The sequence below is a fragment of the Drosophila serrata genome, unplaced genomic scaffold, assembly GCF_035046125.1.
Source record: "Drosophila serrata isolate PLE 108 unplaced genomic scaffold, ASM3504612v1 contig_249, whole genome shotgun sequence".
Classification (NCBI taxonomy): domain Eukaryota; kingdom Metazoa; phylum Arthropoda; class Insecta; order Diptera; family Drosophilidae; genus Drosophila; species Drosophila serrata.
Window position 1 is genome coordinate 4,213,553 of NW_028257147.1, and position 15,947 is coordinate 4,229,499.

Consider the following 15,947-nt stretch of genomic DNA (forward strand, 5'->3'; position numbering starts at 1 on the left):
GACTGAGCAGGATTTAAAAGTTTATCAAGCGATTAAGGATTATTTTCCCATCCAATCTCCAATCAATGAAATTGCTTTCAACTTTTGGGAAAACTATCAAAATTTGATTTTCTTAGCAAAAACTTGAAATCGAAACTTAACTATGCTGGAGCATCGCAGAAGATTTTATTCAAGATTGGAACCTATAGCAGCCATACCATCAACGAGAACCACAACGACACGGAGGACTCGTCGCCTTTGTCTTAATATCGAGACCAATGGTGCCGGTCCAGTAAGATCGCGAAGGAGACGAAAAACTGCATTGCCTGATCCATACTTTATGACCTATCCACCAGTTTATGAGGCAAATCCTTGGATCTGCGGTGATTGGGGATCGAATGAACATTTTTATAGCTGTGGAAATTTTGTAAATCCAGTAAACCGTCTATATGCTGGCGAGGAATACGGGTATGCTCCTGTTAATGAATTCATTCCACCAGAAGAAGAGCCCCCTCAGGAATGGTATGCCAACAATTCAGGTCAGAAAGCTGCCTGTGATCTTAAGAATGTTTTAATGACTCTAGAGAGTTATTTGCAAGAGGAAAATAACATGGAGCCGGAAAATAATGTCGAACCAGATGCAACAGAGGTTCCAGAGGACCAGAATCCTCAAAACAATCAGCTCCCTGTACTACTTGATCTCATATATGATACTATCGGACTGTTAAATAACTATATGACAGCAAAGTCGAACAATAATGAGTATATGGATACACACGAAATGGGGCCTCCTTCCAAACCACCGGTCCAGGTGTTGCAGTTACCTGTACAACCACTGATATTACCACCAGTGATCACAAATCCAAATATGTATCCTTTGAATTATCCATATGTTATGGAGCCGGCTCCCTGTCCGACTGAAAGTAAAACCCACTTTGAACGCCTACCCTGGCTAAAGGAAAGAAAACGGAAACGTTCTTCCAAATCCTTTACGCATGTACAGAGTCGGAGTTGTAGTACTGATGACTTGGGCAGACTGCCAAGAATATTAAAGGCTTCAAATTCGATAGACAGTAGAGGTAAGACGCGGTGACAACAAAATGCTTATCAATTAAAAATATATATTATAATAATTCGTTTTTAGGTTCAATGTTCTTCAGTCCACAAATGAGGGACTCTAGCACCACCATGTGGTGTCCAATGAAATGCTGCAAGGAATATGGTGGCTTAGTCAGGATTCAGGAACAAGAAAAGGCTGTGGAAGATTTTGAGATTTCATCTCCCAATACCATAAGGTGTCCTGTTAAATGTGGCTTAGTCAGGATTCAGGAACTAAAAAAGCCTGTCGAAGATTTTGATTATTCAGCTCCCATGACCATAAGGAGTCCCATGCAATGTGGCTTAGTTAGGACTCTGGAACAAGAAAAGCCTGCCGAAAATTTTGAGGTACTATCTCCCATGACCACTAGGAGTCCCATGAAATGTGGCTTAGTTACGACTCAAGAACAAGAAAAGCCTGCCGAAGATTTTGAGGTACCATCTCCCATGACCATTCAGAGTCCCATGAAATGTGGCTTAGTTACGACTCAAGAACAAGAAAAGCCTGCCGAAGATTTTGAGGTACTATCTCCCAGGATAAGATATCCAACGAAATGTGGCTTGGTTAGGACTCCGGAACAAGAAAAGCCTGTTGAAGATTTTAAGACTCCACCTCCCACTATAAGATATCCAACGAAATGTCACAAACGAGAAAAACCTACCGAAGATTTTAAGATTCCCTCTCTAATGACAATAAGTGAACACTTTCCGCCTTCCCCACTCAGGGCCCCACCGCCAAGTATGAAATCAGAAGATGATATGGACAGAGATCATGAAATGGACTCTTGTCATCCGTCGAGTAAACTAAATTATCCAGTTGTCGCCTTTCCGCAAACATCTACTTACAGTACGAGTTGTGAATATCATCGCCATACCGGAGGCAATCTCTTGTACTCCTACGTCGAAGAGGAAAAAGAGGAGGAACTCCAGTTAGAGGCCGAGGAGGAGCATGTAGATGATGATGAGTGGTATCTAGGGGCTAGCCATAAATTAGCCGAATTAGAAATGGAGCAGGAGTTTTTTAAGGAAATGCAGAAGCAAAGTCAAGTGATCACGAGAGACCAACAACAGCAAACAGATCAAAAGATTGCCAATTGTAATAGCTTTGTGAATTTTAGGGTCACCACTGATAAGGCAGTCAGCACCACCGACATAAGTGGATTAACTAGTCGGGAGCCAGTAAAGATTGTTAGGATCTGTAAGAGGTCCTCCCTAAAGCCAAGGCAACGCCTTTTAATTAATAATCCAAGGGGAAAATCCAAAGATAGCCATAAAGTTAAGTTCGAGAGGGAGCAACAAACGCCGATCGAACCCGAAATAATAACCATTGGCAGATATCCAATGGATTTTGAGGATACTGCACGGTCTATTAATAGGAGTAGTATAAAACGATTTAATAGTTCCTCAATTTCCAAAGAAAGACGAACTTATCGAGATCAGTCATATTAGCCTCACCCATCAAAGTTAACAGATTTTAAATTATTTGCCATAACTTCTTATTTTCGACTTTCTTTCAAATTTTTAAATGGGAGTTTGGGTTTGATTGCTGGTGCTGGTAGTAATGGCACCCGGATGCAAACATGTTCTGTGAAAAGCCACCGGAAAAGCCGATTTGTAGGTGCAAGAACTGTGTCCTCCGGCAACCGGACAACGTACCTTGGATGGATGTCTTGTCTTTAAGTATGGCTGAAACAGATAAAGATATCTTTCGGCGGATGTCCACCCAGACACGTCGTTCTATGGAGAGTGTGGCCGCGGATACACCACAGCCCAAGACACTTAGTGAACAGCAAATCCCCGTTCAACCACAGCAAAATTTTTCTTCAGAAGGGCTTAATGGTCCCTCCGAGATTTTACCAGAAGAGGATACACAGCCACCACCACCGCCTTTGCCCCCTAATCCCACCATTCTGCTGGTTGTTGTCAAGTTAGTGATGAATGTATTGCCATCTTTTGTCTGGTTTTCCCTAACACTGTAAGGTTTTTAGCAAGGCGGAGCCACTATCGTCTGCCAGAAGATGCGTTCCGGGATGTCCGGGTTCAGAATCTCCAGTGCCTGCTAGGAGATGCGTTCCGGGATGTCCGGGTTCAGAATCTCAAGCGGTCGCCAGAAGATGCGTACCAGGATGTCCGGGATCAGAATCTCCAGCTCCTGCCAGGAGATGCGTTCCGGGATGTCCGGGTTTAGAACCACCATCCGCTGGATGGAGATGCTGTCCGGGGTGTCCGGGCTCAGAACCACCAGCGGCTGCCTGGAGATGCTGTCCTGGGTGTCCGGGCTCAGAACCACCATCGGCTGCCTGGAGATGCTGTCCTGGGTGTCCGGGCTTAGACCCCTGCCTAGAACATAGAGGATGTCCCGGCCTTAGACCGAGATATCCCTGCCAACCACCTAGGGGTTGTCCAGGACCCGGACCGGGATATCCCTGCCCAGGAGTTAGAGAATATTTAGGTCCCAGACCTGGATATCCCTCCCCAGGAGCTAAAGGATATCCAAGCTCCAGACCTGGATATCCCCGCCCAAGAGGCAGAGGATCTCCAGGTCCGGGACCAAGACGCTCCTCACGATCACGGGGCTCACCAAATAGGTAAGACTTGGAAGTGACATAAAACAAAACATTGGTTTTATTTTGAGAACGTCATAAAACGTATAGGTATTGTAATGCAGCGCCTGGAGCTGGACGAAGATCAGGAAATGACGAACGTTTCCGATAGTAAGCTGATAATATATATTCTAATTTTTAGGTAATTGCATTCTTATTCTCTTACCAGCGGCTCCAATCAAAACCATCGAAGCTGGTATGTTTTCTTATTTTCTTTTTTATCAACGAATAATTTTAAGGAGTTACTTTTCTTTCTAGGTACCAAGTTTCCCCGAGGGAACAGCCTAGAGGGTAAAGAAACAGAGAAATATATTCTGTACATTTGGAAAATGTGTTTACTAATCTTTAAATCCATTAGATATTCACCCAATGGTTACGCCGACTCGTCAAGGAATCGCTGTGCTCCGACTCAGTACCGAAACTGCCGATGTTCCAGACCTATGTCAGAGGATCGGGATAGCTCAGTTGAACAGATTATGTCAGACAATACTATTCAATCGGTTGAAAGCAAAAGCACACACAGTCGATGGGGATCGAATAAGCATGTTGGAGGGACTAAGTCAGATTATACTCTTCTATCGATTGGAAGCAAATCAGTAGAGGGTCGTTTGGGAGTGATTAAGTCAGTGTCTACTATTGAATCGTTTCCAAGCAAAACCATAGACGGGCCTCAGGCAAGGAAAAAACCAGATGGACGTTTGGCAGGAAGTGGAATCTCGAAAATTTCTATTGACACACATCCTGAGGAAGAACCATCTCAGCATTCAGATCAACAGTCTCATAGTTGTTTCACATGCAAAGGATCAGGAAGTATAAAATCAAAAATACAAGACAATAATCAAGATAGCCGTTCGAAGTGTTGTAGTCAGCAGACTATGCAGGATGTTGTTGTGACTGATAACACCAACAAGACATTTAGATGCATACAGGTACATAATAGGGGAAATATCAGGGATCTTGGTTGTCCAGATTTCAGTAATAACTTCTTATATATTCCACAAAATCGAAACAGGTTCCAATTTGCATCTCGGTCGGGAAACCATCCAATTGTCGCGGTTGCAAGTGTACAAATTATACAAATTGTACAGATTGTGCAAATTTCGATTGTTACTCGCAATGTGGGACGGCATCCGACGAAGATGAGGACAAGTGCAGCCTAAGCTTCTTTGAGAAATGCAGCACTAGTTTCCAAGACATGGACAGCTTTAATTCTCAAGGCTCTCAAGGCAATTCTCAAGGCAATTCCCAAGGCACAGCAAGCTTTAATTCCCAAAACAATTGTAGCTGTGATTCACAAAGCAAATGCAGCTGTTACTCCTTCGACAAATGCAGCTGTAAGGAACAAGGTGTATCGAACATCGCGACACTTTCAGAATTGAAAGAACCAGAAGAAGGCTTCCAATTTTCGTGCGATCTCTCCAATTTGGAGCGAACTTTACGCTGTCTGGTACCGAACACCGATTGCATGTGCTATTTAAAAAAGAAAAATCGACCCAAAAGGCGACGAAAGAAGAAGTATCCCAAGGTCTTGTTGGATCGATTTGCCAATCCACCACTTCTCTTCTATCCAAAGCCCAGATGCTTGGAGTATGGTATCAGTCCTTACTGCAAATTTTGTTTACATCCCCACTGCTGTGATCCAATGGGAATGAGTACGTACAACTTGGACTATTGCTGTAAAGGAAGGCGTGGCGGCTGTTAAAACTATTTTCTGGAAGCATTAATAACACTTCTTAGGATAAAATCAATTGCTGACCAGATTGCTGATCAATAACCAATGAAATACTTATCCCAAGGAATTCATATAGATCCCATACCATTTGTCAGATAATTTAAAATGACTTCTGAAGAACCCAGAGAGACCTTATCTGACAGATTTATAGGATCCGTGTCAATTCCAGTTGGATATTAACACCCTAACTGATATCTGATTATTTAAAAATAAGAACACCGCCTAGTACTTTATCCTAGCCAGGTCTCCCCATACTCCCTAATTTAAATCTTGCAATAAACCATAATCTAGTTCCATCTTTCGTGTTGACTTTTCCTAAACTGTCATTAGACTTCATCCGGCAATGTTACTTCTAAGCCTCTAAAACTGCCGCTTCTCTACTCCTTTGAGATGACGACTTCCCCAATTAAAAGACGACGCACCGCTCAGCAAATCCTCCTGCGCCGTGCCTGCCAGACGAAAGGCGTTATCAAGAGCCAGGATGCCATAGAATTTTCTGGCAGAAATCGGAATGGCGACAAAGGCAATGTCTTAGTGCTGCCATCGATGGCCAGAGATTTGGGGCTAACCCAGGAAAGATCTCTATCGCGATCGGTGGGAAAAGTGCGGAGGGTTTTGGCAGCCAGCACATTTCGGATTCCGGGGGAACGGAAAGCAGCCGGAAAACTGTCGGGTTGTGAGGACTCATCATCCTGTAGGAAACCAAAGCCAAATGGTAGGTTGCCTAGTACTATTAAGCTTAGCCATTTGCTAATCTTTATTAAAATATCTTCCCAGTTGGTGTTCGAAATCTAAGCGGACAGCGATCAGGATACACTTCCAGGGGCAGTACTAAATCTCAAAACAGCGCATCTGCATACCCGTCCAAATGGCCAAAGACTGTGAGCGCGGAGGATGCTAAGACCACGAATTCCAAGGGATCTCTAAACGAGATAACCAATTGCTCCCCCCTCAATCGAACTCCCTACGATCACAATCTTAATATGCCCCTCAAGTCGGGTGACTCGTCTCAATGTCCACCCATTAAGAAAAAGGCCCGTCGAAAGAATTTAAGAACCGCAGCCGCAGTCGTTTCTGGGGCCCTACCGCGGATGAGGCCACCAGCTAGCAGCCGGAATAATTCATCGGGAGATAGAACAGCCCGCAAAAGAGGATCCAGCCAGAGTAGCGGTGTCAAGCTGACGGGCCGAGTCTACAGTGGCGAAGAGGTCGGACAGGTTCCATATCCATCAAAATCCAATAGTGAAATGTCAAATATGTCCTCCAAATGTAAGTTAAATTGTCCTGGAGTCACCTTTCAAAATTATGGCGGCTATAGTGCCTCCGAAACTGAATTTGATCCAACAGCGGAGAACGGTCCAAATCGCAATTGTCGCTCCGATTCCTTCTACAAGAAAATAGATAAGGTTAGCAGACCACCGCCAATGTATGTGAACGCTGGAGTCTGGAGCCTGGAAATACCCAGTGAAACGGAAATGCAAGAATTTTTAGAAAGGGGCGATGACAATAACCAATGTGTGAATACGACTCTATCGAGTTTAAACTCTTGTGAGAGTCAGGAAAGAAAGTCAAGGTCTGATCGAGGCACATGTAAATATATATCAAATAAAGTGAGAAGAGACAGCGAAAGGAATACCTGTTATTGCAAATGTTCCCAAAATGGAAACAGGAAAGGATGTGTAACGGATGAAAACGGAACATGTATGTGTTCAAGAAGATGTCCAGATATGCATCCTTCGTTGTCAAGAAATTCGGTACGATTTCATGGTAACAGTTTTGATGAAAATGATTATGCATATCATGAATCGCCCCGAGGGGAAAACTATCATATATCTTATATCGATAAACAACCATGCGATTCGGTACTTGGAACAGGTAATATTGCACTAGCCTATGCAAAGATCAAGATCTAGACTAATTCCTCTTATTTATAGTACAGGTGCCGGCCACCACCACCAACTGCCCACCGCCAACTGCCTCCACCAACTGTCCACAGCCAACTGCCCCCAAAGATCAAGACCCCCAAGACCTTCTTATACTTTGGGAACTTGTCGGGACTCTTTTGGAACCGGAAGCTCTGGAAGGGGAACCTGCGAAATGGAGTACGAATGCAAGCCATGTGAAGCTTTTGCCAATAGAAAGTGCACTGAAGCAATTACTCAAACATCAAAAATAATAATGACAAAAAGAATTGATGAAAATTCAGCCAACTGTTCGTTCAATCAGGCTCAATGTCCCCTCGATGAAAATAGATCCTATCCAATACCATTATCAAGTCGAAAGCAAACCATCAATATATCAGCAAATCGTTTTAATGATGCCAATTGTATCAAAGACGAATGCTGCGAAACGGGCTTGAATGCCCAATTAAATGCAGTTGAAATGATTGGTTCAAACTTGTCAAGGCAGGAACAGAACTCAAAACAACAAACGATTCTACGGGTAGTTAAAAGCAATTCTATGACATTCCAATCGGACAAAAAGCAAATCAATGTGGTGCGCAAAAATTCTGTAGAATTGGTTCAAATGTCTTCTCCGCGTCCACCTTGCAATCAAGAATTACCTCCATCATTCCAGCCTTGCCAACAGGAATTGCCTTCATATGCTCCTTGTCAACAGGAATTGCCTTCTTCATATGCTCCCTGTCAACAGGAACTACCTTCTTCTTATGCTTCTTGTCAACAGGAATTGCCTTCTTCGTATGCTCCTTGTCAACAGGAATTGCCTTCTTCATATGCTCCTTGTCAACAGGAATTGCCTTCTTCATATTCTCCTTGCCAACAGGAATTGCCTTCTTCATATTCTCCTTGCCAACAGGAATTGCCTTCTTCATATGCTCCTTGCCAAAAGGAATTGCCTTCTTCATATGCTCCTTGCCAAAAGGAATTGCCTTCTTCATATGCTCCTTGCCAAAAGGAATTGCCTTCTTCATATGCTCCTTGCCAACAGGAGTTGTCACCACCGAATACGTCTTGTAAACCAATATTGCCAAATTCGTGTCCGGCTTCTCAAAAACTGTTGCCAAAGGTATGCCATCAACATAATAGTCTTCAGTGTAATGAAACTCTGTTGAATCAGGACGCTAAAGACTGTCCATCTGTCACTACCAGCCTATGCGAGTGCAGCCAGGAAGAGTCGCAACATTGCAAACGTACAACTCGGAATCCTCGTAAAAGAACCCGAAGGTCAAGCAGAATTCGGGATCGGTCTACTAGTCAAAGGAATGATGTAAATAAGGAAACTACAATCAATCAAAGGAGATCACAATCATATGAAAACAGTTATTACAAAAGATCCGATTCACTGGAGGACCAATGCGATGTTATTAAAATACTGTCTATACTTCAACAAACTGTGGCTGGCTTGCAAAAAGAAATTAAGAAGGGTAAGGGATATGAGAGTAGCAGGAGTTCAGGGAATGCATGTGAACCAAAATGGAAAAAACAACCTCCCTGTGCACCAAATAATACAAATTTAGCTCAAGAGCCATGTTCGAGTAAACCTTGTACACCAGAATTGTCTCCCTTAAGTCCACCTTGCAAACCAGAATTGCCTCCCCCGATATCACCACCTTGCAAACCAGAATCGCCTCCCTCGATACCATCACCTTGCAAACCAGAATTGTTGCTCTCTATTCCTCCTTGTCAAAAGGAATTTCCTCTTTTGAGTACTCCTTGCCAACTAGAAGTGCCTCCTTTGCCTCCTGCACCATGCCAACCAGAATTATCTCCCTTGATTCCACCTTGCCAAAAAGAATTGCCTTCTATGAGTCTGCCATGCCAACAAGGATTGTCTCGACCGAGTCCCCCCTGCCAACCAAGATCGACTCCTTTGAATTCGCCTTTCCCACCAGGCTGGACTTTGTATCAACCACATAATTACCATCGTCCTGGTTGTCGCTATTCAAATCGATATTCCCATTCACCTAATGGCAATTTTGGAAGACCAATCCACCCATACCATGCCAATAATCCTTATAAATATGGAATGAATACAACCAATATATATCAAGATAGGAAGGGAATGCCTTTAGGTTATAACTGGAACCAAAATAATCCGGCAAATATAAAACTATCATATAGAAATGCTGCAGATATAGCTAGAGCATATAACAGAATGGATCAGACTTACCCAGCTAATATGATCGACCGGAAAGTTCCAATGCATCCATACAATGAGCCAACTTATTCTACACCTTTTCCAAAGAACCGATCAATAAATGATCCGGAAGGAAAAAGCATATTTCCCAATTCAGATTGGTATGGAAATAATCACCGATCAAAAGTTTGTCCAGTTAATGCCTTGGCCAGGACGCAAATGGCAGAACAACGATATGCAAAATGTTCATTGGATGCAATGCAATTGGCAAATCAGGATCCAAACAATCGTTGCAGAGTTACTTTCCAAAAACATTTATCTTCGCGATCTAAAAGAGTTCAGACCCATCAAACTGAAAATGGCTTTCAATATGGCAATGTACAACGTTTTTATGCAGATGTGAAGACTGGCATGGGAAATATAAACCATAAACCACCTTGCAAAATTCCACAAAATGCCGATCATTTAAGAAAAGAAGCACATTGCTTTTCTTCAAACTTTACTAAAAAATTAGTACCTGGTGAATTTCAAGAAAAAAGTACAAGTTGTGCTCAAACAGTCTCAAGAAATATAAAAGAAATCGATTTAGAAGTCTGTGAAAATCAAAACTGTTCCGATAGATTTACAAGAAATAGAGAAGACAATGATTCAGAGGTCTGTGAAAATCCGAACTGTTCCGATAGATTCCAAAGAAACATAAAAGAAATCGATTTAGAAGTCTGTGAAAATCCAAACTGTCCAAATAGAAACCCAAGAAATAGAGAAGACATCGATTCAGAAGTCTGTGAAAATCCAAATTGTCCTTATAAATTCCAAAGAAATAGATTGGGAATCGGTTCGGAAGTCTGTGAAAATTCAAATGGTTCATACAGATTCCCAAAGAATTGCGAAACCATCGATACGGCAGTTTGTGATGATCTAAGTTGCCCATATAGATTTACAAGAAATAGAGAATCCATCGATTCGGAAGTCTGTGACAATCCAAATTGTCCTTATAGATTCCCAAGAAATAGGGAATCATTTGATTCGGAAGTCTGTGAAAACCCAAATTGTCCATATAGATACCCAAGCAATAGAGAAGCCATCTCTTCGGAGGCCTGCGGAAATCAAAATTGTCCATATAGATTCCCAAGAAATAGAGAAAGCATCGATACAGAAGTTTGCGAAAATCCTAACTGTCCATATAGAATCTCAAGAAATGTGAATGAAATCGATTCGGAAGTTTGTGGAAGCGCAAATTGTCCATATAGATTTGCTAGAAATAGAGAAGACTTCGATACAGAAGCTTGTGAAAATCCAAACTGTCCATATAGAATCTCAAGAAATATGAAAGAAATCGATTCGGAAGTTTGTGGAAACGCAAATTGTCCATATAGATGCCCAAGAAATAGAGAATCAATAGATACAGAAGTTTGCGAAAATCCAAACTGTCCATATAGATTCCAAAGAAATAGATTGGAAATAGATTCGGAAGTCTGTGAAAATCCCAACTGTGCAGATAGATTAAAGAGAGTACCAAATAAATCGATTATATGTGATAATCCACAATGTCCAGGAAAATTAAAAAGAGCCTGTGCCATACCATACCAAGAAATTTCCGGTTCCGCATTATGCGAGAATTCTCTGTCCCGATGTGACGAATCAAGCAGTATTGAATCATGTCTGAATCCCCATTGCACAGTAAATAAAAATAACCTATGGCTGAGTGGTGGATTCGAACCTTTTGAATCAAATATTGTTGGTAGCCAATTTAAAACTGAAGAAAATATATTCAAGGAAGTTCCTAAGGACTCATGTCACGAAGACCTTGCTAGACGCCAAAGGGTTAACTTTACAGATATAACAAATAAAATAAACCGTCAAGACAGTGGCAAATCAGATAAGTTTGGTGACGATTCAAAAGAGATAAAGTCCTCGAGCAAAAAATGGTATCATCGATATGTACCCTTTGATACAATTGCAATTAATAACGCCTCTGGAATACAGCAACAAAATTGTACTAGAAACAGACCTAATCCATATCTGATGCCGGATCCTCTTCTTAATAGCTATGAAAAACATATTTTGAATAATTATGAAAAAGATAAGATAGAAAAATGTAAAGCTCGGGAATCGGTTAAAGTTTGCCCTCCTGTTCGTAGATCCAAAAATCTGAAAAGTCAAAAGGATAATTGCAAGTATCCCAAAAAAACTTCACAATCTTACTCGAGGCAAAATGGCGGTAGAAGATCATGCCATTCCCAACGCCAATCCTATGAGTACTCCGATTGCGATTCTATATCCATATTATCAGACTGCAGTTGCAGGAACACCATTTGCCAAGGTAATCTAAGACCCATCCACTCAACGTACAGTGGATTCCTTTGTTGTAAACAAACGATAAGACCTCGTTGTCAGCGGGAACAGCCTACGATTATTTGTTACACCCAAATAACAGACTGCAGTTGCCAGGATGATCTAAGATCTATCTACTCAACGTCCAGTGGATACCTTTGTTGTAAACAAAAGGAAAGACCTCGTTGTCAGTGGGAACAACCTGAGATTATTTGTTGCAGCCATATATCAGATAAAGAGAGGCGTAGAAATGCTGAAAGAACTACATCAAAATCGAGTATATTTGCCTGTTTTAAGAAGAAACAAAAACCTCCTCCTCCAAAAAAGTCGGAGACTTACTACAAATCCACCAATAAATCGAAAAAGGAGAGACGGAGAAATGGTGAAAAATCTACATCAAAATCTAGTATATTTGCCTGCTTTAAGAAGAAAGAAAAGAGTCCTGACCAAAAAAGAGAAAAAGAAAGGCGTAAAAATGATGAAAACACTTCATCAAAAATTTGTGAATTTTTCAGTTGTAAGAAGAAAGAACAGCCACCATGTGAAGAGAGTTATTTAAAAGGAGGAAAACGCAGAAATGTTCAACAAGAAAATGATTTACAAAGTCAAAAAACTAAATCAAAATCAAGTGGACTTCTCTGTTTTAAGAAGACAGAAAAACATCCTTCCTTTCAAAGTGTGAGTTTTGCCAAAAAAGGGTGCAGAAATGTTGAAAAAGAGAATAATTCTCAAAAGGAAATGACTAAAAAAAAATCAAGTGGACTTCTCTGTTGTAAGAAAAAGGAAAAATGTCCTTCTACTCAAAATGAGAATTATGGCAAAAAAGATAGACGTCGAGTTATTAATAAAGAAATTGACCACTGTTGTGAAAAAACTAAATCAAAATCGAGTGGATTTCTCTGTTGTAAGAAAAAAGAAAAACAGCATTCCTTTCAAAGTGAGAACTATGGCAAAAAGGATCGATGTAGAAAAGTTAAAAAAGAAAATGATTCAGAAAGCGAAAAGAGTAAATCAAAATTGAGTGGATTTCTCTGTTGTAAGCAAAAAGAAAAACAGCCTTCCTTTCAAAGTGAGAATTATGGCAAAAGGGATCGATGTAGAAATGTTAGAAAAGGAAATGATTTAAAAAGTGAAAAAAGTAAATCGAAAATGAGTGGACTTCACTGTTGCAAGAAGAAAGAAAAACCGGAGGAGAATTGTTGCAAAAAAGAAAGACGTAAATATGCTGAAGACGAATATGGGTTACCAAAGGAAGGTGAGAAAAAGCCATCTTGGTTAAAAGAATTCCAGTCCAACCAGCGAAGTTCCAGAAAAAGAGAGAAAAATGTGATTCAAAATGGGGAAGATATATCAGAAAGGCAGGAAAATACTAAGGAATCGCCAAAATATTTATGTTGCCTTAAAAAACCGAAGACTCGAAAAGAAAGAAACAATGAGCAACCTTGCATCCAAATTGAAGAATGTCCTGCCAGAGAGTACCAACCAACCTGTCCGTGTGTCCAGAAACCGCAGGATAATGAAGAGGTTAAAGTCCTATACGACTCCAGTTTCCGTTTCAGCCAGGAAAGCTGCAGTTGTGTTGAAATCGCTGAAAAAATATATTGCTATAATCCCCAAGAACCTGGAGTGGAGGAGAAGTCGGCATCGTCTAGATCGACAAACAACAACAGGCAATGTGAATGTGCCAATGGATTCTACAAAATTGGGCAATAGCGATGATTGAGAATTTTAACGAAAAAAGTTATATAAATATTTTGATAAAATTCTCAATCATAATTATTTAAAGTTACTTTACAAAATTGAAAATGATACTGAATAAAAAATAAGTGCTAAAACTGGAAAAATTGGTTTTATCAACACATATTAATGACATTTCAATATGCATTACCAAAACTGTCAAATTTTGAAAGTGTGGACTTTGAGTTAATTTATCTAAGTTAAATTAAATTTAAGTAATACAACATAAACATTTTGATTATTTTTGAATAGTTAGTGTGGCCATTTTTACCTGGTATTTGTCATCACTTGGACATTCCCCGGCAATCCAGCTACGGTCCCACTGAATTGCACGCTGCCGGAAAATGTTGAAGAATATTTTGAATAAATCCAGGCAGGTGCTCTATCCAGTGGCCAGGACCTTCACCCGAAGCACCAATCACGGCAATGCGGCGACCGAATCCGCACCAGCTACGACGGCGACGGCTCCGCTGACGCAGAAGTCCACACCATTGATTTTGCCGCAAGATTACACCGCCAGCTACTCGCCGGTGAGCCGCAACACAGCCAGACAGGCATGGATTGAGAACACGGACGCGGTGGCGGAACACAAGGTGGGATTGATTGAGCTGCATCCTGACGTCTTTGCCGCTCAGCCGCGGGTCGATATTATCCAGGAGAATTTGGAGTGGCAGCGAAAGTATCGTTATGTAAGCATGGCCCACACAAAAACACGGGCGGAGGTGCGAGGCGGCGGCCGCAAGCCGTGGCCACAGAAGGGCATGGGCCGTGCTCGGCATGGTTCCATCCGGTCACCCCTGTTCAAGGGCGGTGGCGTGGTCCACGGACCCCGTTCCCCCACCACTCACTTTTACATGCTGCCCTTTTACAAGCGCGTTCTCGGACTTACCTCCACTTTGAGCGTCAAGCTGGCCCAGGATGATCTGCACATCGTTGAAGGTGTGGACATACCCACGGGAGATGCACAGTTCCTGAAGGATCTAATTGCCGAGCGAAACTGGGGACCCTCGGTCTTGATTGTCGATGAGTGAGTATTTGCCCAATTCCAAGACGAAGGATATTCCAATTTAGATATTTCTTGCTTTTCCAGGGATCACATGTTTCCAGCCAACATTTCCCAGGCCAGCGATAATCTGGGGTATGTCAATCTGATGCCTTCCTTTGGCCTAAACGTGTATTCTATGCTGAAGCACGACACTCTGGTGCTAACGGTGGCAGCTGTGAAGCATCTGGAACAGCGTCTGTTGTATCAACTCCATCGCAACGATGCCGCCAGCAAGGGCGGCAAGTTCAAGCTGGATCAAGTCTAGAAGTTAAGGCAGTTCAAGAATTCTTTTATTATTATTTTTAAACATTACGGAGGATGCGAGTAAATGCATTGTTAAACATTACACTTTCATTGCAAATCCTGTTACTGTACTTCCTTGAACGAATCAATTAAAGAGGATTCCTTCGCCACGGTTATCAAGGGATCCTTATCTTCAGCAGACACAATGATCTCGCAGTCTCCCTTCAAGAGTTCCCCTAGTTTTGGGGCGAATTGCTTGAGAAATCCCCGCTCCGAATTGCTGTGATTGCACAGCAGCACTGTGGTATTGTTGTGATTAAACTCCAGCAGCTCGTGGTGTGACATTTCCCCCGAAATGATGAGATCAGCTTTGATACCCTTGAGCAGCGTTCCACCGGAACCAGCACAAATGCCCACGGTTTGGATGAGACTCTTGGGATGGTGGTTGACAGCCAAAGCTATGTGGACGCTGTTCTGGATGTGATTTTGGAGGGATCGCACCAACTCATCGATTTCCATTTTAGTCTCAATAAATCGGCCAGAACCAGTACCTTGAGGAGCACCCAATTCCGGTTCCAGGGGGCGTATCTTGTTGATATGCACCGCCTGCGAGAGCCAATCGTTGACGCCACCGCAGGCCTTGTCCCACGCCGTGTGCGGAGAATATAATGCTATATTGTTGGCCAAGCAGGCGGTCACCACGCGCTCCTTCCAATGTGCCTGCGTTATCCTCTTCAGCGCTTGGAATATCGGCGGATGATAGCTAATAATAAGACTTACATCCTTTTGGAGCGCCTCGCTCATGACCGGCTCGGTTAAGTCGTTTGTGAGCAATATTTTGGTGATCAGTTTCTCACGATGCGGCTCTATCAGCAATCCCACGTTGTCCCACGCCTCTGCCAGTTTAACAGGTGCAAAGTTCTCCAGCTCCTTGATAACTGTCGCCAGTTTTTGACCGCTGTAGCTTCTACTCATCCTTCTAAGCATTTAAAATTGTTTAAAATCTCAAAATCTTAATTGTTACACCCGGCCAGTGCTGCCAGTTTAGCTTGTTTCAGGCTATATCTGGCATACTTTA

The 15,947-nt window shown here is 42.1% G+C and overlaps 5 protein-coding genes across 10 annotated transcripts; 4 read left to right on the top strand and 1 right to left on the bottom strand.

Moving 5' to 3' along the window:
- The first annotated feature begins 29 nt into the window (after window positions 1–29).
- LOC110181181 (uncharacterized) lies at window positions 30–2,569 on the top strand. The gene is made up of 2 exons (XM_020948859.2): window positions 30–1,058; window positions 1,124–2,569. The coding sequence occupies exons 1-2, from the start codon at window positions 143–145 to the stop codon at window positions 2,524–2,526; spliced, it is 2,319 nt and encodes a 772-aa protein (XP_020804518.2). The 5' UTR covers window positions 30–142; the 3' UTR covers window positions 2,527–2,569.
- LOC110181182 (uncharacterized) lies at window positions 2,513–5,713 on the top strand. 3 transcript variants are annotated; one of them, XM_086832720.1, is made up of 8 exons: window positions 2,513–3,004; window positions 3,066–3,665; window positions 3,732–3,791; window positions 3,850–3,876; window positions 3,939–3,971; window positions 4,039–4,609; window positions 4,693–4,897; window positions 4,965–5,195. In XM_086832720.1, exons 1-8 carry the CDS (start codon window positions 2,658–2,660, stop codon window positions 5,057–5,059), a joined length of 1,938 nt encoding a protein of 645 aa, XP_086688846.1. In that variant the 5' UTR covers window positions 2,513–2,657; the 3' UTR covers window positions 5,060–5,195. The 3 variants fall into 3 exon arrangements, with proteins under 3 accessions (XP_086688846.1, XP_020804519.2, XP_086688847.1); XM_020948860.2 differs by having other exon boundaries at window positions 4,693–5,713; XM_086832721.1 differs by lacking the exons at window positions 3,732–3,791; window positions 3,850–3,876; window positions 3,939–3,971; ... (1 more) ...; window positions 4,693–4,897; window positions 4,965–5,195 and having other exon boundaries at window positions 3,070–3,363.
- LOC110181179 (uncharacterized) lies at window positions 5,696–14,236 on the top strand. Of its 4 annotated transcripts, XM_020948857.2 has the most exons (4): window positions 5,718–6,127; window positions 6,190–6,681; window positions 6,760–7,287; window positions 7,352–14,236. In XM_020948857.2, exons 1-4 carry the CDS (start codon window positions 5,803–5,805, stop codon window positions 13,555–13,557), a joined length of 7,551 nt encoding a protein of 2,516 aa, XP_020804516.2. In that variant the 5' UTR covers window positions 5,718–5,802; the 3' UTR covers window positions 13,558–14,236. The 4 variants fall into 4 exon arrangements, with proteins under 4 accessions (XP_086688843.1, XP_086688841.1, XP_020804516.2 ...); XM_086832717.1 differs by having other exon boundaries at window positions 5,696–6,127; window positions 6,190–7,287; window positions 7,347–9,385; XM_086832715.1 differs by having other exon boundaries at window positions 5,707–6,127; window positions 6,190–7,287.
- Window positions 13,806–14,972, top strand: mRpL4 (mitochondrial ribosomal protein L4). The gene is made up of 2 exons (XM_020948890.2): window positions 13,806–14,608; window positions 14,672–14,972. Exons 1-2 carry the CDS (start codon window positions 13,926–13,928, stop codon window positions 14,889–14,891), a joined length of 903 nt encoding a protein of 300 aa, XP_020804549.2. The 5' UTR covers window positions 13,806–13,925; the 3' UTR covers window positions 14,892–14,972.
- On the bottom strand, window positions 14,895–15,947 carry LOC110181210 (NIF3-like protein 1). Its single transcript, XM_020948892.2, has one exon. The coding sequence runs from the start codon at window positions 15,854–15,856 to the stop codon at window positions 14,993–14,995; it is 864 nt and encodes a 287-aa protein (XP_020804551.2). The 5' UTR covers window positions 15,857–15,947; the 3' UTR covers window positions 14,895–14,992.

Bases quoted from the DNA above. Each gene is read 5' to 3' on its own strand.
- LOC110181181 (XM_020948859.2), top strand. From the start codon at position 143: ATGCTGGAGCATCGCAGAAGATTTTATTCAAGATTGGAACCTATAGCA. The intron at 1,059-1,123 runs GTAAGACGCGGT...ATTCGTTTTTAG, and splicing joins AAATTCGATAGACAGTAGAG to GTTCAATGTTCTTCAGTCCA.
- LOC110181182 (XM_020948860.2), top strand. From the start codon at position 2,658: ATGTTCTGTGAAAAGCCACCGGAAAAGCCGATTTGTAGGTGCAAGAAC. The intron at 3,877-3,938 runs GTATGTTTTCTT...TTTTCTTTCTAG, and splicing joins AATCAAAACCATCGAAGCTG to GTACCAAGTTTCCCCGAGGG. The intron at 4,610-4,692 runs GTACATAATAGG...AAATCGAAACAG, and splicing joins AGACATTTAGATGCATACAG to GTTCCAATTTGCATCTCGGT.
- LOC110181179 (XM_086832715.1), top strand. From the start codon at position 5,803: ATGACGACTTCCCCAATTAAAAGACGACGCACCGCTCAGCAAATCCTC. The intron at 6,128-6,189 runs GTAGGTTGCCTA...ATATCTTCCCAG, and splicing joins TAGGAAACCAAAGCCAAATG to TTGGTGTTCGAAATCTAAGC. The intron at 7,288-7,351 runs GTAATATTGCAC...TTTATAGTACAG, and splicing joins CGATTCGGTACTTGGAACAG to GTGCCGGCCACCACCACCAA.
- mRpL4 (XM_020948890.2), top strand. From the start codon at position 13,926: ATGTTGAAGAATATTTTGAATAAATCCAGGCAGGTGCTCTATCCAGTG. The intron at 14,609-14,671 runs GTGAGTATTTGC...TTGCTTTTCCAG, and splicing joins TCGGTCTTGATTGTCGATGA to GGATCACATGTTTCCAGCCA.
- LOC110181210 (XM_020948892.2), bottom strand. From the start codon at position 15,856: ATGCTTAGAAGGATGAGTAGAAGCTACAGCGGTCAAAAACTGGCGACA.